Genomic DNA, 23,971 nt, shown 5'->3' on the forward strand with positions numbered 1-23,971 from the left:
AGTAGCAATTTAATTATTGATAATGGCCTTTATCTATAAATCTCTCCGCCCACTCTGCTGGTAAATAGCCTGTGCTGCTGTGGACATGGCACCACACACGCGCGCACACGCACGCGGAGGCATAATTTCACTCTCGTAGTTTGTGGGAATAGTCCGCAACTAAATCATTGATTAAGTCATTGATTTTGTTGAATATCTGTTGTCACAAACGAAGCACGTCAGTGAGTCAGCAGCCTTTATTGTCCGTTAGACCGATGTGACTATATGTTATTTATATTTAGTATTTTCATCTGCATATATCCTTTAAAAAAAGAAGAAAAAAACCCACCTGGATCAACAACATTTTTTCTGTTGTCTTGATGAACACTACATTTCTATTGCATTTAAGTAAATAATTTGATTCTCATTCGTTTGATTTTTAAAAATAACGCTATTTGGTGGTTTATTGTCTCAAACAAATCGTTGTTACCATCTACAGGTTCATCTGCGTCAGTACAAGGATCTTCTGTTGAAGACCTGTAGCCGCCACTAGAGGGCAGTAAAATAGACACGCATATATACATTTATCAGATTTTAAGATTAAGATTAAGATGTACTTTATTCATCCCGGTAGGGAAATTGAATTGTAGTAGCAACCTATACAAAGTATAGAAACAGAATAAATAAATACAAATAAGATTAGAACGTTATTTAATATTTGTTATTGGCTGGGTTAGGATGAGTTATACAGTCTGATGGTGGACGGCAGGAATGACTTCCTGTCCCGTTCCTTAGAGCAGCGAGGCTGCAGGAGTCCGCTGCTGAAGCTGCTCCTCAGTTTGTCCACTGTGTGTTATGGAGGGGGTGGGAGGGACTGTCCATGATTGTCCGCAGTTTCAACACCATCCTGTCCCTCACCACCTCGTCCAAGTTTGCAAGTCTACAGCCAACAACAGACCCTGCCTTTTTGATGAGTTTGTTGAGTCTGTTGGCATCCTTTGCTTTAATGCCTGCTCCCCAGCACACTGCAGCAAAGAAGATGGTGCTAGCCATGACACACTGGTAGAACATCTGGAGCATCCTGCTGCAAACACTGAAGGACCTGAGTCTCCTGAGGAAATAGAGTCTGCTCATGGCCTTCTTGTAAACAGCATCGGTGTTTGTGGACCACTCCAGTTTATTGTCCAGCTGGACACCCAGGAACCTGTAGGATGGGACTATTTCCACTTCTTTCCCACTAATGCAGACTGGGGAGGGAGGGGACTTGCTTTTACTGAAGTCCACCACCATCTCCTTTGTCTTGGTCGCGTTGAGATCTTCAATGAAGATTAAGCATACTCTTCTTAATGTCAGGTCCATTAACGCGTCGAATACGCGTTTGATTTTGATTGCGCAGTCATAAATCAGCGGATTTCTTTTTTTTTTTTAAATAAAACGTTTCTACTTTTTTAGTGTAACTGGCCGAGTAATTCTGACGTGATTTTCCAAGCAAAAGGTAGAAGTTCACGTTGCAAAGAACACGTAGAGCCGCTAGATGGCAGTCGAGTAATGCTGATTTTATTAGTCACAATAAATATATGTAACTTTGGAATAGTTGAAACTTTGTATTAACTCAAATTTAAAATGATAGACGCAAAAAATCTAATTGCATTTGGTGCTTATTAGATTGAAACAATTGGTCGGATGCACATCCGCATGGTTCATGTGCGCCTTTAATCATTAAACCAGTTTGAGCTGTGCAAAACCTAAAACTGGTTTAATGATTAAAGGCGCACAATAGATTTTTGCACTGTTGTGAAATGATAACATCCGGATTTAAAACCCCATTTGTCTCTTTTCTAATATGTGCCAGATGTGAGACTGCAGCCTGTCAATCACGACACCTCCAGCCAATGAGAGCGGGCCTTGGCTCCTCCCTCCCTCCCTTCCTCCCTGCGGAGTGTCAGAGACCCGGTGGAGTAGAGGAAAGTTGTCCTTCCTGCTGCTGTCTCTCAGTCCATGTGCACCTCTTTTTCCTCCTCCTCCTGCTTCGGCTGCTCCCTCACGTAGTGCACAGCTGCTCTTTCCTCCCCGGCTCTACCATGGAGAGAGGGGAACTGCTGGCCGTGTGTCTGCTCTGCTGGAGCTGCACTGTGAGTGTGGTCACAGCCATCCAGACGGCTGATCTCTTTCTTTACGGCTCTTTAAATGGAGATTTGGTTTTGGCAGAAGGCGACGATGAGACGTCTAAAGTCCTTTCCCTGCCCAGACCTTTATACTTCTACGACTCCCCCTTCTCCCAACTATATGTAAGTACATATTCGCTTGGTGCTGACTAAAACCTTTTTTTTCTATTTTTTTTTAGTCTGCAGGGTACAAGTATCAGAGCCAATTTAGCTGATTTTAATTGAGAGGGCAAAAAACCCACTTGCTCCATATAGTGACTTATCATACAATAATTTGGACCGGAATTTGAGGAATGTCTGGTTTTTACTGAAAGAAAGAAATCTTATCAATGCATGGTTTTGAAGATAGGGTTTACTCCATAAAAGGTCACAATCCAATATTGCAATCCTGTAATATTTTGCTGTTGACTTTAAGAACTTTGGGCAAATAGTAGCATTGTGCTTTTCATTGGTAGTGAATGCACACGTTTTATACTGCAGTATAGTGCATACGAGTGGCAGAAGATAAGCCCTCACATCACGAGATACAGACCACTTTCACTGAAAGTTAATATTCAGCTTTGAAAAATGCAAGGACAAATCTCCTAAATTTAGACAGAAATGTGGCATTTTCTTTTATTTGATTATGGATTTTTAACAAAGAAAAATCTAATGCACTATATGCTAATTGACTGCGTACAAAGTCAGTAATAAGCAATTGGCTCCTCCTTCATTGGATGTGTCATCAAAACGAGCATTAATATTTGATATATTCTCCAAACTCATGAAAGCCTTTTGTTTTTTAAATAAGCCTATTAAAATACCCATTGTTATTTTAATTGTTATTTTAACTACTGATCACCGTGTTTCTTCAGGTGGCCACCAATGGTATCATATCAGCCCAGGACCTGCCAATGGAAAAGCAGTATGTTGATGATGGCTTCCCTACAGACTTCCCCGTGGTCGCTCCGTTTCTGGCTGACATTGACACCAGTGGAGGACGCGGACAGATTTACTACCGGGTGACTGAGACACCCAGTGTCCTGAACAGAGTGGCACAGGTGTGTTTAACCCTTCGAACCCTTCCTCTCCATCTGCAGTATTGGGCTCTTGTTCTTTTGTCCAGTTCTCTCCGTTGCACCCCAACATCTTTTCTTTATGTCATCCACTCATTTTGTTTCATTCATCTGATCCTCCAGGAAGTACAGCGGGGCTTCCCAGATGCCAAATTCACGCCCACCCATGCTGTGGTCGCTACATGGGAGAGCGTTGCAGCGTATGAGGAGCAGGCTCGAACGGCGGGGCCATCAAATAAGGTACGGTGGATCGGGAGCTTGTCAGTGTGGATCCTCCCAGTTCTCTTGTGACACACACATTGTTGGATCTGCCTCCCTTGTGATCTGTCCGGGGTGGGGCAGGGGTCTATTTGTAATTCCCCTTACCCTCCTAATCTGGTTCTTAACCTTTCTGGGGTGGGGGGGTGTCACAGGCCATCTCTAGAGGTCATCAAAGCTTCCCCTCCCCTCCTTCCTGACTCGTTATCCCCTCCCCCGTTCACACACAGGTAGATGCAGACATGCTTTACTCCATCCTGCTCATATCCTGGATATCACTCACTTCTCAGGCTTTCAGCCAGTTAAATGTTTAATAAGTTAGTTTACAGCACCAGAACTCGTCATTAACCTGGGGCTTCTGATGCTGTTCGGTCTAAGTCACCAGCTTCTGCCTGTGTTTTCTTCTTTTCAGCACATTTCTCTGTTTTAGAGTCGCCTTCTGAACTTTAATGTGGGAGTGTTAAATGTGCTACATTATCGTCTTATCACCATTGACAGCGTTTTGGCTCGTGTTTATGGATCTGCTGAAAAAAATCAAACTAAAGAGGGGGGGGGAGGGAGTCTTTTCGCAGTTGCAGGAGGGAAAACATTCCCACTGAGGACCCGTGCATCAAATGTGACATTTGTAGAATCAAGGGTTCCCATCTAGACATGAACATATCTCTCCCTCACATCTCTCCCTCCATAAACCCACTTCCAACTCTGCAGCCCCTGGGAAGCCACGCCTCACGGAATAGGACAACATGTTGTACACATTCTAATTTTTCAGGAATGTTCATGCTGGACAGAAGCGTGGAATTCAGAATTGATTTTAAGGAAACAGGTATTTGGGCAGGTTCAAACACAAATTTTTTAATAATCACTTTTCATAAGAGAAGCAAACGTTCGTGTTGCTTTTGTGGGACCACCACAGGCAGTGAGGAAGAGCAGTGGAGGCTTTGTTTTTTTTTCTCTGGAAGAGTCCCAGTGAAGCCGTCCCTCCTGAACTTATCAAACAAACAGGGTTCTGTTGTTTTCCAACATGTGGGATGGAAGGATGGACCGGCAGGTTTAGGGGGGGGGGGCCAACATGGAGCTTTCCCCAGACACATCTGCTTGTTCTTTATCTTCACTGCTGTGGTTTGGTTTATTTTATGTCTTGTCCTCTCTCCCTGATTGATGAACACCGGCGGGTTATAATCATCAGCTCGGGGCTACGCACCATTTCCGAAAACCTTATTATTCTTTTTGAGTCCACCACTGCTGAATGGCCGTCTCAGTGGGGGTTTATTTTTAGCTTCCATGTATTTACTAAATAGAGTCTACAGTGATAAAGTGGATGATTTTTAAAAAAATGTTTTATTGGCTTTTCCTTCTAAAGCTCTGTTTGTTCTCTCTGACTGGAACAGTTGGGGTCCCAGCTAGGATTTGCCTCAGTGAGTTTCTTTTCTGGAAGATAGCATCTTCCTTTGAAGTGATTAGCCAGAGGTGCTGGGTCGGGTGTATTGGGGGTAGAGAGGTATGTGTGTGAACTGATTAACCTGAGCCCTGTATTTGTCAGGATGTGTATTGGGGTGGCCTTTGGGGGAGGGTGCAGACAGTCTGGTGTTAAGAAGCTGGATGCAGCCTTGAGAGCAGAACCAGCAGAGGGAAAACAGAAAAGGAACAGGAAGTTTATACCCTTAAATGGTAGCGTTCTGTTGTTATTGGCATTAGTCTTAACGAGGCTATTATCATAATTGAAATGTAATTGCCTGAAACTCAAACACACTTTCTGTTGTGTGTTCTACTATGTAGCTCAGTTTGCTAATGACCAGAGCTGTTTACACAGTGAATCTGGCCTCTTTTGTGGTGGTGGTGGTTGAAGAGGTGTGGGCCAGGCTTTGCTTCGAGGTGCCCGTTACACCTCCTCAGAGCCCCTTCACACCTACCAGACTGCTGCAGGCCATCACTGTTTATTTTCTGCAAACATTTAGCACACAACCGACCAGCGAGAAGCGTGGGTGTTGCAGGTTTTGTGAGGAAGGGGGGCACCGATGTGTTCAATGGATTAGCAGATCAAATCAGCAGTGTGACACTTGGAGAACTCTTTATCACCAATAAGAGAGGCTTCAAAGTTTCTGTTGATGTTGAACAACAAAGGGCGTGTGCATTGCAGGGGATACTGGCCCCCACTGCAGGAAGTGACCTTTGCTTTTTACAGTGCCATATTTGCAGAGCTTCATGTGCCTTTCTTCTATTTCTGTTAACATTGTTTGTTGTTTCTGGGGGAGGTGAGTTCTTACGGTGACGCTGGGTGCATCCTTAAAACTACAACATGGCATCATTGAAGATTCCTACTGAACCTAAACTTTTTAAAAAATGGAACAGAGTGAGTCTGTATATAAGATAAATGTGCCTCAGCTCAGGAATTGTCACTAAAATGCAACAGCTGGTGAGACTTGGGATCTTAATTACAAGTACAGCGCAGCCATAGCGCTCCGGTTTGTAGTTGTGGGGAAGATTTTTGTGTTCAGAAACCCTTAAGAGCCTGAGAAAAGAATTTTTGGGGTTTTTTAAACACGCGTTCGTGATCCGATCGAAAGGGTTCTGAAAATGTCCCGAGGTTGTAGGTCTTTGAGGCTTTATTAGAACATGTACAGCTAAAGTCACAGCACGGATGTTACTGTAAAAGCTGTGGGATTTTATGATGACAGCAAAAGACGTGCAGCACAGTTCCTGGCCCCAGTCCTCAGGTCTTTGTGCGTGTGTGTCTGTGCCAGTTCCCATGCTGTAGGCGCTTCCGTCTGTAGCACTAGTGAGGTTGGCAACTGCCTGCAGCTGCTGTCTGTCTCTCTGCTCTGCCCATTTGTAGCTCTTCTGCAGTCAGCAGGCTGCAAAGCTGCGCCCCTGCTCTCCCTGCTCTCCCTCCGTGCCCTTCCTGCCTCTGTGGGCAAACCTGAATGGACTCCAGCTCAGCTCAATTACTATGTGATTCAGAACACTTGTTGCAGAGCATTTGAGTCATTTACTTTAAACAGAGACAACTCGAGAGTCTGTTTAAGCATCTCTGGCTCAGAGTTACGGGTATGTTGGCCAGACTAAACTAAACCTTCTCCACAAGCACAAACGATGAATCTAAAGCCCTGCAGGTGTATATACTGCACATACACAAAGATAATGCGCTATCTTGCGTTGTGTACACATTTTTGCAGTTTCAGTGTAAGCACACTCATCTACGCTTCTTTGCTTTATTACAGAGGTTGCATGTGCAACGACGATTACATAAGAATTATTTATTATTATTATTTATCTATGTATTCATGTGGTAACACAAGAGTTATAAACTTTAAACATCCTCCCACTAATGGAATGTTTAATGAAGAGGGCCGGTGGTACACAACACATTTACTGGAGCTTAGCCGGGACATGTAACACAGATTTTGCACTTACATTTTCTTTTGTTAGAAAATTTTAGACACATTAACTGAAATCACAGACAATAAAATCAAAGCTTTGCTGATTAAGCCCTGAAACTATTAAAGCAACATTGAGCCTGTTCTATCCAGACATACCAAGTTCTGCTTTTGCTAACAAGTTAGCACGGTTTTTATCTGATAGGAATGTAACACTGGATTATTTTTGATGAGCGTGATCACATGCAAACTGTCTGCCCTCTCCTGCAGCAGACATTCAAGTAGCCTGGTCATATCCCCACATTAACATTAAACAGCAAGCAGGACCTTGATGCTAAACATTTGTCAGTCTCTGAGTCAATTAGCATCTTTGTGTTTATCTGAGCCATTGTGAGGAATGTGAGGACACTCTTCAGAAAGGTGACACATAGTCTGCTAAGAGGTCAGAGATTGTGTGTGTGTGTGTGTGTGTGTGTGTGTGTGTGTGTGTGTGTGTGTGTGTGTGTGTGTGTGTGTGTGTGTGTGTGTGTGTGGGAACTCACACACGGAGTGACGCGCCATCTGAAAGTCTTTGATCTGTGTTGGCTGTAATTTGTTGTCCTCCAGCTGTGAGTCTGTGAAACACCAGGACAACTTTACCGAGAAGACAGAAAAAAACAAATGACCACACAGCGTGAGGAGGGTTGAGAGTGAGAACAAGGCTGAAGAACAGTCTGACTTTCATCACGCTGAGGCTCCCAGGTTGAGTCTGTTCAGTGAAGCATAATCATCAGGAAAGTTGTTTAATTCAGTTTTAGGGAGTCATGCAGCTGTGAATCAGCAAAGCTTAAAACTTAGTGGGATTACTCTGAAAGATTAGCATTGTTTTGTCAGTACTTTATGGCAAATATTATCTGCTGCCCTTGTTCCAAATTTGTGTAGAAGAAGCATGGATGCCATCATATATAGTAAATGGAGAACAGAAATGTAAGATTTGATTAAAATGTACTGTTTCCTTAAATGGAAACATGTTTTCTTTTCTGCCTCCCCATATTTCTCCTATTGTAAACCAGACCTGTGGCCTCCCTCGCAGCTCTAATCCCCCACCCATATCCTTTCATCTCTCCCTCTCTCCTCGTATCTTCTCCTGCTTTTGTTTCTAATCTTCTCTCCTCGTCTTGCTGCAAGGAGGAAAGAATCCAGACGTGTAGACATAAAGCACTCAGAAAAGCAGATCCACCCTTCCAGCTCCTAATTCTTCCCCTCCTTCCCTGCAGAAAGAAGAAAAAAAGACCCCCTCCTCACTAATTACAGAAAGCCTGGAGGTTGCAAAATCTACCCCTCCCACAAACAGCGAGATAGTTTAAAGATGTTGATGTAAACAACTAGGAACACAGGCATAAGTTAACGTAAGATGCTCCTAGATGGGGCGACATCTGTTCTTGCATACATGCTTGTTTAAGTGGGATTGCACCTCCTGTCCTGCTTTGTTACAACGTCTGGGTTGCAAGCATTAAAACCATCATCAAGGATGTCCAGAAACACAGGAAGACAGCTGTATAGATCAGCATCTAGACTAGGGATTAGAGAGTTGTGTGTGTGTGTGTGTGTGTGTGTCTGTGTCTGTGTCTGTGTCTGTGTCTGTGTCTGTGTGTGTCTGTGTGTGTGTGGAGAGAGAGATAATGTAATTATCAAACTAATTTAGGACTTCTCTCATTCACTGAATCTGTTACTCTCCGGTTCGAACCCAAGATGAAGGAAACTCTGTTTAATGTTGCAATAAACTCTTAAAAAAAAAAACCTTAATTTTTCGGTTGTGTCAATTGAGATATGTTATTTACTCTTAAGGAAATAACGTCAAACAATGTTATAGTTTTCCTCTTGAGAGTTGGTTTTCTATAGAAGTGAAGCATTGTAATTTTCTTGTTTGCTTTTATTTTGTTACATTTATCATGTGGGATGGAGGCCAAATTCTACGTCAGTTGAGTCGATGTATGGAATTAGAAGTGTTTGATGTTCAATCACCTTCATTCAAACACTGCGACAACAAACAACAGCGACCTATGTGGCCAAAATATGTAATTGCAGGTTGTGGGAGCGCGTCTGATCTAACGTTACATTGTGACTGATTATTTGTAGACTTAAAATAAGATCTGGAAGTACAAAATTATTGGGCAATTTACATATATTTTCTGGAAAAATACACTTTATTTCCTCCTGTTAGACATCATGTGGCTTCTCTTTCAACAGGTTAATACTTTCCAGGCTGTAATTGGTTATGATGAGAGTGATTCGTACACCCTGTTCCTCTACCCTGAAGGTGGCCTAAAGTTTTTTGGAACTAGACCTAAGGTAAATCAAACTTAAATGAAATGGCAGCTAGGTTTTTGAGTAGTGTTACTTGATTTTTGCCCTTTCCCACATTTTTTAGGAGTCTTATAATGTCGAAATCGAGCTCCCCGCTAGAGTTGGATTCAGCAGAGGAGAGGTGACGTACCTTATCTTTTCTCGGACGGAGGGACCTCATTACAGCGTTACCACCAATGAACAGAGTGTTAAAAACCTCTACCAGTAAGTGCTCGAAGTCATGTGTCATTTTTGAGGAGTAAGCCAGAACCAAACAGCCAGTAGCAACAGTTTTACAAACAAAACTCATATCTGCTTAAAACACGTTTATTCAAATATGAAACAAATGTTCTTAAAGTAACTGCTCATCACTATAACTTTGTTCATTAGCTGTTGCTGCTACTGACGTTGTACTGTGCTCTTCTCTCCAGGGTTGGCAATACAGGAATTCCAGGTGTTTGGCTTTTCCACACGGGAAACAGGTATTCGTTTAACAATGTTGTTCCGGCATCTGTTGGCGGGCTTCTTGCTACTCCTCCACCGGATGGACATGGATTCTCCTTGGTATATTTCATTAATATCATCAATATTCATATGTGTTTGCTTTTATTTTATTAAACAAATAGCGAAAAAAAAAGTTCCCCTTGGCTTTTAGGATACCACCACTCCCGAGTATGCTGAGTTTGAAGAGTACCCAGACAACACTTTGGAGCCTGATATCCAGGAGGAAGAACATGATTACCCTCTTACAGGTGGGGACCCAGAGTTCCATCCTGCACCATCTCCTAGTGACCACTCGGAGGCCCATCAACCAGCAAACCCTTCTCCCCCTGCTCCCTCAGAGGTTTCTGACCCTCAAGGTCCATTAAACAATGAAGAGGTACCTTTGACCTCTGAACCCATTCACAATTCTGAGCCAGCGGCAACGAACCTCCCTGCCCCCAGGCCTCCAGAGAGTCCACCACAGGGAGGGGCTGAGGAACAGCAGCCGCAGGTAAGACGAGTTTTACACAACGGTTAATCCTTTGGCATCTGCTGCTTAATTAGTGATTGTATTTGTATTTGCAGAATAGACTACAGATCCATCCAGGGTTAAAGCAGATCCTGACCAGTCATTTACAACATAATTCACCCATGTTGGTGTAAAATATGAGCCTTCCATTGACTTGAAATTACACGTAAAACAAGATAACTAATGTATGTGGAATTAATCTACATGGCAGGGAACAGTCTGATAATGGACAGAGCAAGTTTTTCTAAATTACAACCATCTGAACTTGATTTGTATTATTATTCCACCTGGTGTTTAGGTTGATTATTAAAACTCCGCTGTCAGTACCTAGAGTTTTGTTTGACATTCTAAATTCTGTGATTATGCTGGAATGTTGTTTTTGAACTGTGGCGTGGTGTTGCCAGCTAACTCTGGGCTGGAGCTGCAGCTGGAATACATATTTTATTCACCATAATACTCCTATAGTTTACAGGGTCTGCTGAGAGTTGCAACGTGTTGGCAGAGAATAGTTCAGATTGATTTAATGTCCGCATTAATGCTGGTGTTTTTGTCCCTGCAGACGCCTCCGGAAGTGTTGGATGTCTACCCCCCTCAAAGACACCAACCGCCTCTCTCCCGCGGAGGTCATGTGGTCAGTGTGGATGAGGACGATGTTGACTTTGACACAGGAGGTAAAAGACAAACCATATATGCGTGTGTGTGTGTGTGTGTGTGTGTGTAAATGTGTATACTTTAAATGCAGTAAAAACCTTAACTTATGTGAGCAGGGTAACATTACCTCCCCTCAGCAGCTGCTTGTACAATACTGTCGTTGTGCCTCTGCTGCTCAGAAGCTCCCAGGTGTGTGTGTGTGTGTGTGTGTGTGTGTATTTCACTCCTTCCATTGCAAATACTCCCACATGCTTTTGCTGTAAATAAGTATGTGTTCTCAGTCAACTTTCCTGCTTATGTAACGTCAGTTGAAAAGGAAAAAAAAGCCTCCTTTGCGCAATTTAAAGTGATGAAATTTTTTTTGAACCCACAAAGATAAATCTCTCAACAGATTTCAACAAAGGAACTAAAGTCCAGTATTTTCTCCTTCATTTATTGGTCAGCCGAATGTTCTCATTTATCTCTGTTGTTCTGCATCCCATCACCCAATCATCCGTGCACGGAAGAGCTCGTCTCACTTCACATTCAGGAAATACAGCTGAACCGGAAGGAGCCAGAAATTCTGAGGCTCGGCTAAAAGAACCACGACAAGATTCATTGTTTGCTTCTTTCAAACAATAAAATAATAACATTTAAAATCAGTGGATGGGACTCAGTTTGGCTTAATCAAAAAATAAATAGTAAGAAATAATTCAATGGGACACAGTTTCAGTACAGAGCACATTCTGATCTCAGATCAGTTGGCTTGAATAATTATATCTTACCGCTAAACACTTAAAAAAAGAAACGTTTTCTTAAGATTAGATTACTTATTTAATGGTAATGCTAAGATAATATAGTGAACTGAATAAGACTGGTTTCTCAGGAACCAGGTGATTTTACATTCTTTAAATTCCTTTTTGGCAGGGTTGTGATTTGTTTCCTGCAAGTGTGCAGTTTCTGGAGAAATCCCGACTTCCTGTTCATCTGTGCGCTCGTGCATGTGTGACAGATGCCCCTGGACCGGAGTCAAACCGGTCATTTATTACACACAGGCAGAAAGACTGAAGCACCTCCACATTATGTTGAATCAGGCTGTTACTGTATTCACGATCGTTGAGGTTTGGTCCCAGTTTCACATGTTTAATCCCTTTTATGTCATAGTTCTGTTGGTCCCCTGGAGGCAGCCGTCCCTTGTCTGTGTTTTCCCATAAATAAATTAAAAACAGCGCTCATGGCTTCCTGTGTGTCAGAGGCTTTTCCCAGAATACACCACTTCGCCCAACCTGTGAACATGTGCATCTGTTAACTCTGCACAATCTTCCAATCTTGGATTTCACAAATGGTTTAGTAGTTTGTGAAGCTGCAGTGAATTTGTCTGTGTGAGAGCGGATCAGCGGTTGTGCAAGGAAAGACAACTTAATGTCAGTTGTGCAACAGCTGCTTTCTGTCCAGCCGGTGCGTTGACATGTGATTTTGACTGTGTGTGCTGGATCCTGTCCATCTTATTATTCTCACTGTCCATTTGTGCTTATGTGGAAACAATGGCTTCTATTTGACCCTGCATGCTTTTGCTTTTTTTAAAATCATAAATACTGGAAACAGAACTTCTCAGGTTTCAAGTGAGACAAACAAACGTGTTGCAATCTATGGCATTTTTAGATCTTTGTGTTGCTTTTTCAACCAAACAAAAAATGACAAGGAAAATAAATCCTGAATAATCTTTTTAAAAATATGGCAAATCACACATTTCTCTTTCTCATTTGTTCAACTGCCACTATATAAATAGGTTGCTAGGAAATATTAGAAAATTATTTATTTGTTTTGTTTTTGTGCTATTTCTCTTTCTCAGTGATCCACTACACCACAGAGAACAGAGAAACATGTGCCAGGTATGTGACCATGAATAAAATGTGAAATAGAAACATTATAACACATAGCAATGCAGAATTTCACAACCAAATTATCCATTCAAATCTTGACAGTAAATTCATAATCCATACGATGAATCACATGAATTTACATGAGTATGTCAGGGGTTTCAGAATGCTGACAGAATGTAGATTAATGACTTGAGGGAACTGCTGCGTGATCTGAAAGATCCTGTACAGGAACAGAGCTAAGAGATGTTGTATTCTGCTCCTCCTCGTTGGCCACGAGCAAAACATGACCAAATCCCTCCTTCCCTCCACATCCGCTGGGAGTTGGGTTCAAATTTAAGTTCAAAGAAAAATCAAAGGCCCACATAATTAAATGAGGATCCCTCTTCCATATCGTTTTGATATTGCTCCAAGTCTGATAATTAAGAGGAACAGAAACCAACTAACACATTTAAAAGATCGGCATCCACAATATATTTTCATTGCTCATTCTTATTCCAGATTCCAGCAGCAGTGCTCCCAGAATGCATTCTGCTCCGACTACCCCAGCGGCTACTGCTGCCACTGCCAATCCGGTTTCTATGGAAATGGACGCCACTGTCTACCTGAAGGTAGGAACACAGAGATGCATTTTGTGTGTTTGTGAACCATTTAGTCACTTCCTAAAGTGGCTGAAAGAAATGGTTTGATTCCTGCACTGCCCCCCCCCCCCCCCAGGTGCCCCACAGCGAGTTAGTGGGAAAGTAAGCGGAACTGTGAATGTGGGTTCCACCCCAGTGGTGCTCAACAACATTGATCTTCATGCCTATATTGTGGTGGGAGATGGGAGAGCATATACTGCCATCAGTGAGGTCAGATACATTTTGATATGATGGGTTTGGGGTTTGTGGCTTGCCAGTTGTTCCTGCTCATTCCTGATGCATGTGTTTTGGTCAGGTCCCTGAACTGGCAGGTTTGGCCCTCATGCCAGTGGCACCAATAGGAGAGCTGTTTGGATGGCTGTTTGCACTGGAGCTGCCCAATAGTCAGGCTGGATTCAAAATCACAGGTAAAGCTCTGCATGTGTGTTTTTAACTATGTTGTCTTGTATATGTTGACCCTAAGAGCACATCTGTCTGAGTTAGTGAGTGTGTGTGTGTGTGTGTTCTGTGTCCGAGCCAGCTGTATTGTCTCCAGGGATGTGATGTGATATCTGGCTTTTACCTCCTCTCTCTAATAGCAAGCAGCTGTGTATGTTTGAGTGTTTAGTACGGATGTAATCACTGTAGACGTTCTACTTTTTGTCCGATGCAGAAGAAACATTTGTCATGTCTATTCTTTTAAAATGTAAAATAACCTACAAAAAACGGAGATAACACTCTGGGTTTATTCTATGATCAGGTGCTAAGTTTGCACGCCATGCAGAAGTGGTCTTCTACCCTGGAAACCAGCGTCTGTCAGTCATTCAGACGGGACGGGGTCTGGACGACCACAATCACCTCACCGTTGACACAGTGTTGAGTGGCAGTGTGCCTGTCCTTCCCCCTGGTGCTGAGATTAGCATGGACCCCTTCAAGGAGATATACCAGTACTACCCATCCCGTAAGTTGTGCATAAGTGAGCTTCACAAACATTTGGGAAAAATCTGGACTGCTGCTTATTGTGTTTGGAATAATTGCACCATGTATTAACAACCACACACAAGGGTTCTTGGGTCAAGCCCCAGTGCAGACAAGACATGGGAGATGTTCTGGTAGTCTGGTAGCACTGCCGAGGTACCCTTGAGCAAGGTACCAATCAGGTACAAATGCTCACATAGCGCCCTGCTATGAACTGGCGACTCATCCAGGGGTGGACCTGCCTTCACCCATAAGTGCACCCTCCCCTTGACCTTGAAGGAGAAAAGGGCAGTTAAGGAGATGATGTGAAAAAAACAAAACAAAAGCTGAATAAGTTGTGAATGTAAATCATTATTATCAGATCTACTCTAAAGCACATCAATAGCTCCAGTTTAACATACCTACTGAAAACGTACCGCCTTGTTAGAGCAAGCTGTTGTCCATGGTTGCATCAATGGCGCTGCTTATTTTCACTCTCTCTGCTTCCAGTTGCCACCTCCAGCTCTGTGAGAGAGTTTACGGTGGATTCAGCAGATCGAGGCTTGGAGTCCTTCTCTTTCCAGCTGAAGCAGAACATCAGCTTCCAGGATTGTCGTCACGACAACAGGGCCCCTGCCCTGGAGACCCTGCAAGTCATCATGGAGAGGGTGTTTGTGATGTATGTGAAAGAGGAGCGGATCCTGAGATACGCCATCACCAACAAGATCAGTCCCGTTGGAGGTGAGTCTTACGAAGATTCTATTGCAACAACATCTCAGCACGCTAGTTTCACTGAGACTGAGAGAACTGCTTTATCAACTATCATCACAAAATAGTACCAGACAGCAACAGTGATATTCACGGCCAATGTAGTTCTGAGAAAGAAAAATCCCAAATGAATTATTTCCTGAATGGAACTTAGCAATGGAATAGCAATAATTAAAACAAGCACAGGAGACCATCAATTCAGAACACGACAGTGAAGAAGAGACATGAAGTATGAAGTCTAAATCTCAATAGGCCTCTTAAAGAGTGAAATACAGCTCCACAGATCAGACTTCATCTTGCCTGCTCATAATTCTGAAATTCAAGTACAATGTCAGCAAATCAACATGGTATCAGTTTATGCAAACTAGTCATTGGAGACTTTCCTGGGATCCTGATAGCTGAAATAAAACATTAATAGCATTAAACGTGAACGACGTATGAAAACCTGCCTAAAATGAGTCCAAACTTTGACTGCCAAGCCTTAAATCAGGTGGCCTGGGAGGCACTGGAAACCTGATTTCTGTTTCTTTTCCAAAGTGACAGTGTTGCTGTTTAACAGATGCAGGAGATAAAGAGACGCTGTACAAATATGTGTAGAAGTGTACATCAACAACATGTTTCTCATCAACACTCTCTTTCAAGGGTGAAAACCACAGAGAGACGGTCAAAACATGGACAAAATGGGGACTATATTGAGACAGGGAGGCTAGTTTTCTACCTTTTTTTTTTTACCACAATCTTTGAGCCTAGTCCAAGTTTCTGTCATTTAAACGTCAACACTTTGATTAAAAAGGTTATGAAGACACATCTTTCACATGCACGTGCGCATGCTGCACAACCAGAGCACAGCTGGAAGAGCTTTCAGGGATCGGGGGTTTTGTAAACATGCGTTAAGTACCGTGTGTGTGTGTGTGTGTGTGTGTGTGTGTGTGTGTGTGCTCTTTGCTCTCTGGGAAATAATATCTGAGCCAATGACAGATTTTCTCTTGTGTGTGTGTGTGTGTGTGTGTGTGTGTCGGGGGGGCGGTTTGTCGGGCAGAATAACTGCCCACTGACATCATGAGAATCAGAGGTTGCAGGAGAACTGTGGGACACAGACTGAGTGACTCTGTCACCTGGTTTGTAATAATCATTATTGTGACGTGGTTTCTTTCAGTTCAGCCGGACCTTTTTGACACTAAGATACTCGCAGGCATCAAAACTCCTGCTTATAACTGGAGCAAGGTTACACACCAGTAATTGCAATATTTTTAATTAGCAGCTGGGTCCAAAAACATCTCACTGTCTAAAATTGATGTAGTCCAGCTTGAGGACTCTCAAACAAACTTTGAAATATCAATATCTATCATTTCATTCGAGAACGTTTGCGTTGAGATCAGAACATTTGCCGACTCCACATTCATTTCATTGTGGTTGTTGGCAGAAGAGAGTTTGATGGAGCCTCCACAGCCATATTAACCATCATAAATGGCATCAACAAACAATACATCAGCCCTTCCTGATGTTACATTTCCTTCAGATCTGCTGAACAGATCGGCATAAAGCCACCAGGTAGGTAACTCACCCTCTCATCTCTCTAAAAGTCAGAATCAGTGTTTGTGTTTGTTTATGTGGAATAATGTTTCTGACTTTGAATAAAAAACCTCAACATAATTAAAACCAAGTGCTGGTGATCTAATCTTTTGATGTTCTTTTAGGTGGTTTCCTTGTTATTGTATGGATGTGTGTGTTGTTTATGACCATGATTATCACCTCCTACCCTGAATGGAAACCAAACAGATGCTAAAACTCTCTTTAAAATGAATTTATTATGCTTTTAAGGTTAAATTGATGTTTATGTACAGGTATTAAATAATGCAGGTTACCTTTCAAACTCTTTATTTAGCACCTTAAAGCCATATTTAAAACACACAATGAAAAATGAAGACCAGTCTACAGATTGCATTTTTTTGTTTGTCATTTATTCCTAATTTGTGCAAGGCTTAAAATGTAATGTACCATAAACACACATCTGTTTATTCATCCCCATCTCAATCACACACACACACGTGTGCAATTACACTGTAATTATTGCTATAATCATTGGACTTTGGTTGCTTAATAATAATATATTTTAGCTTGTGTCAGTTCAAGACACTGGTAGTGTGTAGCAGATGTGTAACAGACAGTATTGCTTGATAATTCTCTGGACACACATGTCACATAGTTTCTGGGATAAAACAGTTTTACTATTACAACTCATATTAAAGTGACAGACTGACATAAAGTGTCAGTTTTTGCAAATAGTCCCATTTTAGGTCCATGCATTTTTGTCATTTATGAGGATTTAAATTTATTTGTACTTTATACCTCACACATATTTCTTAGGTACAAATATGTAGCTCGATGCGATTGGAGGTGCTGAAGAAATTTGTGGTGTAGTGTTTTGGTCAAAGATGCTTCAGCGTGTGGGGAAGAGAACAGAGCAAAAAGCATCACCAGTGTTTTCTGGTGGAGCTCCTTTCAGAGCTGCTTCATGAGTATCAACATACAGTATCATAAGGTTACAAAGGTTTCAAAATGTTAGAAGATTACAAAAAGGCAAAACATGCGGGCAAGATAATGCAGAAGAATGGTTATAAGATGACAAACATGTTTCTCCACCTCCAGTTTTTACATTGTTGTGTTTTTGTTTCTCCTCCCATCTGTAGTTGAATCCACTAGGCCAGAGCTGATCAACCCCTGCTATGCTGGAAACCATGACTGTGACACCACAGCTCAATGTATCCCACTGGAGGGCCAGGACTTCCAGTGCCAGTGTGCCACTGGTTACAGAGGAGATGGACATAACTGTTACGGTACAGAGTCCTGCTGAATAATTCTTGATATCTGGTATTTAGCCTGTTTTGATGGCTTATGTCCCAAAGCGCTTTTGGTCATTCTCCCACCACCACTCAGAGACAAAATTAAAGACAGTTGAAGGCGATGCATCTGTGCTCCATCACCATCTTCCTATCTGCTTCTCATCTCCTCACTCCCTCCCACAGTTAATTCTACACTTAATAAGGACTTGCAGTCTTTCAAGCTGATGCCTGGCCTGTCATTAGCCCAGCAGCAGGTCTGTCTATCCTGCTAAAAGCACTAGAAAAAGCCCCAGGCTCCACCTCTATTCCCATGATAGGCCACCAATTTCTGCTGGTGTTTTCCCCCGTCATTTGCAGTAGATTTAAGAAAGCAGGACATTGTCCAGGTGTGGAGACGTGTGTTATAATAACCCAAACAAACACAATGTGTTGGCAGTGTATATAAAAGTATCAGTAATGGTCCCTAATTACAGTTTTTACACTCACACATGGCAAGGGGATTCCATGTTTACAGCCATATGGGTTCATATAAAAACTCACTTTCTTTTCTTTTTCACCCACTGCAGACATAGATGAGTGTGCTGAAAGCTTGACTTCATGTGGCGCTCACTCTCAGTGTGTCAACCTACCTGGTAGCCATCGCTGCCAGTGCCAGAGCGGCTTTGAGTTTGGCTTCGATGGACGTACATGTGTGGGTAAGAAGCACTCATGTAGGGTTAGCCATGTAGCTGGGGTGTTGGTCAGCCGCATATGAATTCAAAAGTTGTGCAAAATTAGATTATTGATCATTGAATCTTTTTTTGGAAGAGCAGAGATTGTTTATTTGGCCTTTTTCATGAGGGGGTAGCGTCTAGCATGCATGTATCTGGGCAGTCAAACAGCTCACTGTCATATATTTAAAATAAATATCATGCTTATGAACCTCTCCATTAGCTGAGTTCTATAATACAAAAACCAGTTACCTGAAAAAACAACTTCAACGAATATCACAGAAATCAACAATCATTGTCAATGTGATGTCACTTTGGTGAATAAATTAAGGCAATCATGTACTTCTCCACATATGCTCACCAACACAAGTGCTGTTGTGCTGTATGGTCCAAAACAAACAGAATCTTCGGAAAAGACCTTCGTATTTGGCGATACACAGGCAGGACATTTCTTCCACAGCAGTTCCGCACAGCTGCAATTGCTAGGGAGTACAGTGTGATGGGAGGTTGGGCAACAGACGTGAGAACAAGGGTGGGAACCAATGTAAGAAGTGGAAGCTGAGATAGAGGGAGGGTGAAAGGAAAAATACAAATGGAGCAATGACACAATGTGTGTTTTGCTTTGGAATGTGTGTAGGAGAGATGTCCTGCTGGTGTGTGTGTGTGTGTGTGTGTGTGTAGGTTGTCTCTGTTCACCCATCTGTATGAACTTTTGATGAACTTTTAATTCTCTCTACCTCCAGTCTTGACAGATAAAGGCATACGACCTTGACATTATTCGAAATCATACTTCACTTAGATGCCACTTAACTGAATTATTAATGGTTTGCAGCCAACTTTACTGTATTTAATTGATTTTAGTCCTATGGTATTTTTGACAGACGATGATTGTACATTTGTTTTCTTGTCAGACATCGATGAATGCGGTTCATCTCCATGTCACATCAATGCCAGATGTCTCAATGGACTTGGTTCCTTTGACTGTCAGTGCCAACCTGGCTTTTATGGTGATGGCTTGCTATGCTCTCAGCCTACAGGTCAGTAATATGGCCCTTTGAGTCAAAGTGAGGGCAGTATATTTTATATAAAAGTTAAATTGACTAAGGTTAAATGTGCACAAATAATTAATATAGTGGATGTTATGGAAAAAGAATTAAAGATTAAATGGCTGTCAAAAAATCTACAGATCACCCAAAGAGCCAGTGTGAACAGCACAGAGACAGTCTGCAGAGTGGGCTGAAACATGGTGGCGCACCAAATCTCGGAGCCTTCATCCCTCAGTGTGACACCGACGGCAGCTACAGACCGCAACAGGTGGGTCCTGAAATATTTGCTTCATCAGACTGATGACTGAGCTTCCCCACATGACATGTACGTGTTTATGGGTTTCAGTGTCACGGTTCTACTGGACACTGTTGGTGTGTGGACAATAGAGGCCAGGAGCGACCAGGAACCAGGACTCCGCCTGGCACAGCACCCACTGACTGTTACACAGAAGGTGACATATGCAAGAATAAATATACAAACACTCAGAAAGACTGTCAAAGCTGTCTATTTAATAGTGAATCTTTCTCACCAGTGCTACCAGAGCATCCTAAAACCCTCTGCGAACACCACAGGGACAGTGTTCAGACCACCAGTCCAGAGGGACTTCCTATTGTTGGAGCATATGTCCCACAGTGTGATGTTAATGGCCAGTACATACGTTTGCAGGTTTGATAAATAAAATATATACATAAATAAATATATACAATGAATAACATGGGATTACCATTATTTTCTTACACTAATAGTGGTTGTTATATATGTCTGTCACTGCAGTGTCACGGTTCTACTGGACACTGCTGGTGTGTGGACAGTAATGGACAGGAACAGGCTGGAACACGAACACCACCTGGTACAACACCCACCAATTGTGACAATCCAGGTAAGGGACAAAATGTAAATAGAGTTCACATCCAATCAAATTGTATTTTTTTTAAATCATATTTCCTGCATGTCAAGTTTCAAGTGCCATTTTGCTTTCACTTGGTTCTTTTTTTAATTTTACAGATGAACCAGAGCGTCCTAAAACTCGCTGTCAGCACCACAGAGACAGTGTTCAGACCACCAGTCCAGAGGGATATCCCATACTGGGAGTCTACGTACCCCAGTGTGATGATAATGGACTTTATAGACCTTTACAGGTTGGTATTTAGTTCACTCCAGGAAAATATCGAATAATTTAATATTAAAGGGCATTTTTTAATTTCAGTGTCATGGTTCCTCTGGATATTGTTGGTGTGTGGACAGTAGAGGACAAGAACGAGAAGGAACCAGGGCAGCGCCTGGGACACCAACTGTAGACTGCGACAAAGCAGGTGAGGATTCATTTTGATTTAATTTTGATGTGTGTTGGACGAGACTCTCAGCTCTGGAGAGACACCATCGTAGAAGCTGACCTAGCTGATACTGGGTGGTAGTGATAAAGTATCGCCTGTCTGTTTGCACCCATGCTCTGAAGAGAATTTATCAAACAGACTGAAAGTAAACATTGGAATAACACCAGTACTGATGCCCTGCAGTTTACATACCTGTCTACCGAGATATATTGTTGTGTATGTTTTCTGCAGATGATCTAGTGCAACCCAAAACTCACTGTCAGCACCACAGAGACAGTGTTCAGACCACCAGTCCAGAGGGATATCCCATACTGGGAGCCTACGTACCCCAGTGTGATACTAATGGACAGTACATACCCCTGCAGGTCTGTATGAACTGGCTAGAAATCAGATGGCAAAATAAAATCAATTATTCCTCCATCTACGTATGAAATAAAATCTATAATTAATTAATGAAAGCATATTTTTCCAGTGTCATGGCTCCACTGGACATTGCTGGTGTGTGGACAGTAATGGACAGGAGAGAGCAGGAACCAGGACTGCACCCGGAGCACCACCCACAGACTGTGACAGACCAGGTATAGAGCACGCATACACATAACCATAAAAAGACTGCTGCTTCTGTTCGTCCTTCGGACCACCCAAAGTTTTGATGGCTTATGGTGCCTGTGCTTCACTGTTATATTTTAGATTTTACACCTGTAGAAGGGGGTCTGGTATGCATCAACCCAGGCTTACAGGACCGTATTTGTCTTGAAAGGCCATTTGAACATCAAATGTTCATTTGCAAAAACACAGTGCGCCGATATAAAAACAATTTGTAATTCTAGAAGGCTGAAATTATTACAGACCTAAATGAATAATGCAATTTAGAATAATCGGGTTTTTCTTTCTCGACCAGATGAACCAGAGCGTCCTAAAACTCACTGTCAGCACCACAGAGACAGTGTTCAGACCACCAGTCCAGAGGGATATCCCATACTGGGAGCCTACCGACCCCAGTGTGATGATAATGGACAGTACGTACCACAGCAGGTATGGCTGAGAGATTTCTGCAAACATATGCATTCTTCTCTTTTTTCTTTATTTTTTGTTCTATTTTTATTTTCAGTGTCATGGCTCCACTGGACACTGTTGGTGTGTGGACAGTAATGGACGGGAGAGAGCAGGAACCAGGACATCAGCTGGTGAACAAAGGAAAGACTGTGACAGCCCAGGTGAAGAGACCTATTCAATTTACCTGGTCCACCTTTTAAAGCCCCTTTAAAGTGTTTTTACCTCTACAGTGGACATCATTAAACTGTGAACATTGAATTAGTCATTGAATATTAAGACTGAATTGAAATTTGATCCCTTTTGCTACAGTGATGTTTACATGATTATCTTGTTTGGTAATAACTCATAGATGAACCAGAGCGTCCTAAAACTCAGTGTCAGCAGCACAGAGACAGTGTTCAGACTGAGGGCTTTTCTGTTCCTGGGGTGTTTGTGCCTCAGTGTGACGCTAATGGACAGTACACATCTAAACAGGTAAGATCAGGGCCAACTGTGGGGACGCAGCAACTGTCATGACACAATTGATGCATTATAGAGAATGTCTGTTTGTTTTATCAACAGTATGTTGTATAGAATTGCAGATCAAAGTAAAAAAAAACCAAAAAAACATTTTTTATATTTGCTTCAGTGTCATAGTTCCACTGGACACTGTTGGTGTGTGGACAGTAATGGACAGGAGAGAGCAGGAACCAGGACTCCTCCTGGGGCACCAGCTGTAGACTGTGACAGACCAGGTGAGAGAAATCTTTTCTTTTTACATAAATCTAATAAATCCTTCAAATTTCAATTTCCTCAGATAATTTTACATTACATACTGTTTTGTCGTCTTGTTTGGGGTGTTTGTTCATCACTAATATTCTTTGATGCATATTTTATATTAGATGAACCAGAGCGTCCTAAAACTCACTGTCAGCACCACAGAGACAGTGTTCAGACCACCAGTCCAGAGGGATATCCCATACTGGGAGCCTACCGACCCCAGTGTGATGATAATGGACAGTACGTACCACAGCAGGTATGGCTGAGAAATTTCTGCAAACATATGCATTCTTCTCTTTTTTCTTTATTTCTTTGTTATTTTTTTATTTTCAGTGTCATGGCTCCACTGGACACTGTTGGTGTGTGGACAGTAATGGACGGGAGAGAGCAGGAACCAGGACATCAGCTGGTGAACAAAGGAAAGACTGTGACAGCCCAGGTGAGAAGAGAATCTTTTCTTTTCAAATTATTTCAGTGATTCTTTCAAATTTTAGATGGTCTTAAATACTGTTGTGTCCTCTTGTTTATGTATTTGTTCTTCACCAATATTCTATAATGCGTATTTTATATCAGATGAACCAGAGCGTCCTAAAACTCACTGTCAGCACCACAGAGACAGTGTTCAGACCACCAGTCCAGAGGGATATCCCATACTGGGAGCCTACCGACCACAATGTGATGATAATGGAGAGTACACCCCAGAACAGGTTAACATATCTCAACAGTCTTACAGTTGATGGTGTTGACTAGATTACAATTAAAAGAATTGTATGCATGATGTTTTGTGATTGATCCTTCAGTGTCATGGCTCCACTGGACACTGTTGGTGTGTGGACAGTAATGGACGGGAGAGAGCAGGAACCAGGACATCGGCTGGTGAACAAAGGAAAGACTGTGACAGCCCAGGTGAGAAGAGAATCTTTTCTTTTTACATAAATCTAATAAATCCTTCAAATTTCAATTTCCTCAGATATTTTTACATTAAATTCTATTTTGTCCTCCTGTTTGGGGCGTTTGTTCATCACTAACATTCTTTGATGTGTATTTTATATTAGATGAACCAGAGCGTCCTAAAACTCACTGTCAGCACCACAGAGACAGTGTTCAGACCACCAGTCCAGAGGGATATCCCATACTGGGAGTCTACCTACCCCAGTGTGATGATAATGGACAGTACGTACCCCTGCAGGTATGGCTGA

General features: G+C 42.3%; 1 protein-coding gene across 16 annotated transcripts in view; it reads left to right on the top strand.

Moving 5' to 3' along the window:
* Positions 1–1,941: 1,941 nt before the first annotated feature.
* Positions 1,942–23,971, top strand: part of nid2a (nidogen 2a (osteonidogen)) — a 33,040-nt gene continuing 11,010 nt past the window's right edge. For 5 of the 16 annotated variants that reach the window (XM_029840092.1, XM_029840096.1, XM_029840100.1 and 2 more), the window contains exons 1-34: positions 1,943–2,267; positions 2,999–3,184; positions 3,323–3,439; positions 9,061–9,162; positions 9,242–9,381; positions 9,588–9,720; positions 9,812–10,150; positions 10,728–10,839; positions 12,651–12,690; positions 13,180–13,289; positions 13,396–13,529; positions 13,615–13,726; positions 14,059–14,259; positions 14,766–14,996; positions 17,714–17,860; positions 18,433–18,561; positions 19,488–19,613; positions 19,763–19,890; positions 19,969–20,074; positions 20,156–20,289; positions 20,398–20,503; positions 20,629–20,762; positions 20,831–20,936; positions 21,189–21,322; positions 21,430–21,535; positions 21,859–21,992; positions 22,069–22,174; positions 22,363–22,487; positions 22,642–22,747; positions 22,895–23,028; positions 23,106–23,211; positions 23,346–23,479; positions 23,573–23,678; positions 23,828–23,961. In XM_029840092.1, coding sequence (XP_029695952.1) covers positions 2,061–2,267; positions 2,999–3,184; positions 3,323–3,439; positions 9,061–9,162; positions 9,242–9,381; positions 9,588–9,720; positions 9,812–10,150; positions 10,728–10,839; positions 12,651–12,690; positions 13,180–13,289; positions 13,396–13,529; positions 13,615–13,726; positions 14,059–14,259; positions 14,766–14,996; positions 17,714–17,860; positions 18,433–18,561; positions 19,488–19,613; positions 19,763–19,890; positions 19,969–20,074; positions 20,156–20,289; positions 20,398–20,503; positions 20,629–20,762; positions 20,831–20,936; positions 21,189–21,322; positions 21,430–21,535; positions 21,859–21,992; positions 22,069–22,174; positions 22,363–22,487; positions 22,642–22,747; positions 22,895–23,028; positions 23,106–23,211; positions 23,346–23,479; positions 23,573–23,678; positions 23,828–23,961 — 4,605 coding nt within the window. In that variant the 5' untranslated portion in view covers positions 1,943–2,060. Of the gene's footprint in view, positions 2,268–2,998; positions 3,185–3,322; positions 3,440–9,060; positions 9,163–9,241; positions 9,382–9,587; positions 9,721–9,811; positions 10,151–10,727; positions 10,840–12,650; positions 12,691–13,179; positions 13,290–13,395; positions 13,530–13,614; positions 13,727–14,058; positions 14,260–14,765; positions 14,997–17,713; positions 17,861–18,432; positions 18,562–19,487; positions 19,614–19,762; positions 19,891–19,968; positions 20,075–20,155; positions 20,290–20,397; positions 20,504–20,628; positions 20,763–20,830; positions 20,937–21,188; positions 21,323–21,429; positions 21,536–21,858; positions 21,993–22,068; positions 22,175–22,362; positions 22,488–22,641; positions 22,748–22,894; positions 23,029–23,105; positions 23,212–23,345; positions 23,480–23,572; positions 23,679–23,827; positions 23,962–23,971 lie in introns of all 16 variants that reach the window. The other 11 variants (XM_029840093.1, XM_029840101.1, XM_029840104.1 and 8 more) reach the window with 11 other exon arrangements.

The sequence above is a fragment of the Takifugu rubripes genome, chromosome 8, assembly GCF_901000725.2.
Source record: "Takifugu rubripes chromosome 8, fTakRub1.2, whole genome shotgun sequence".
In the NCBI taxonomy this organism is placed as follows: Eukaryota; Metazoa; Chordata; class Actinopteri; order Tetraodontiformes; family Tetraodontidae; genus Takifugu; species Takifugu rubripes.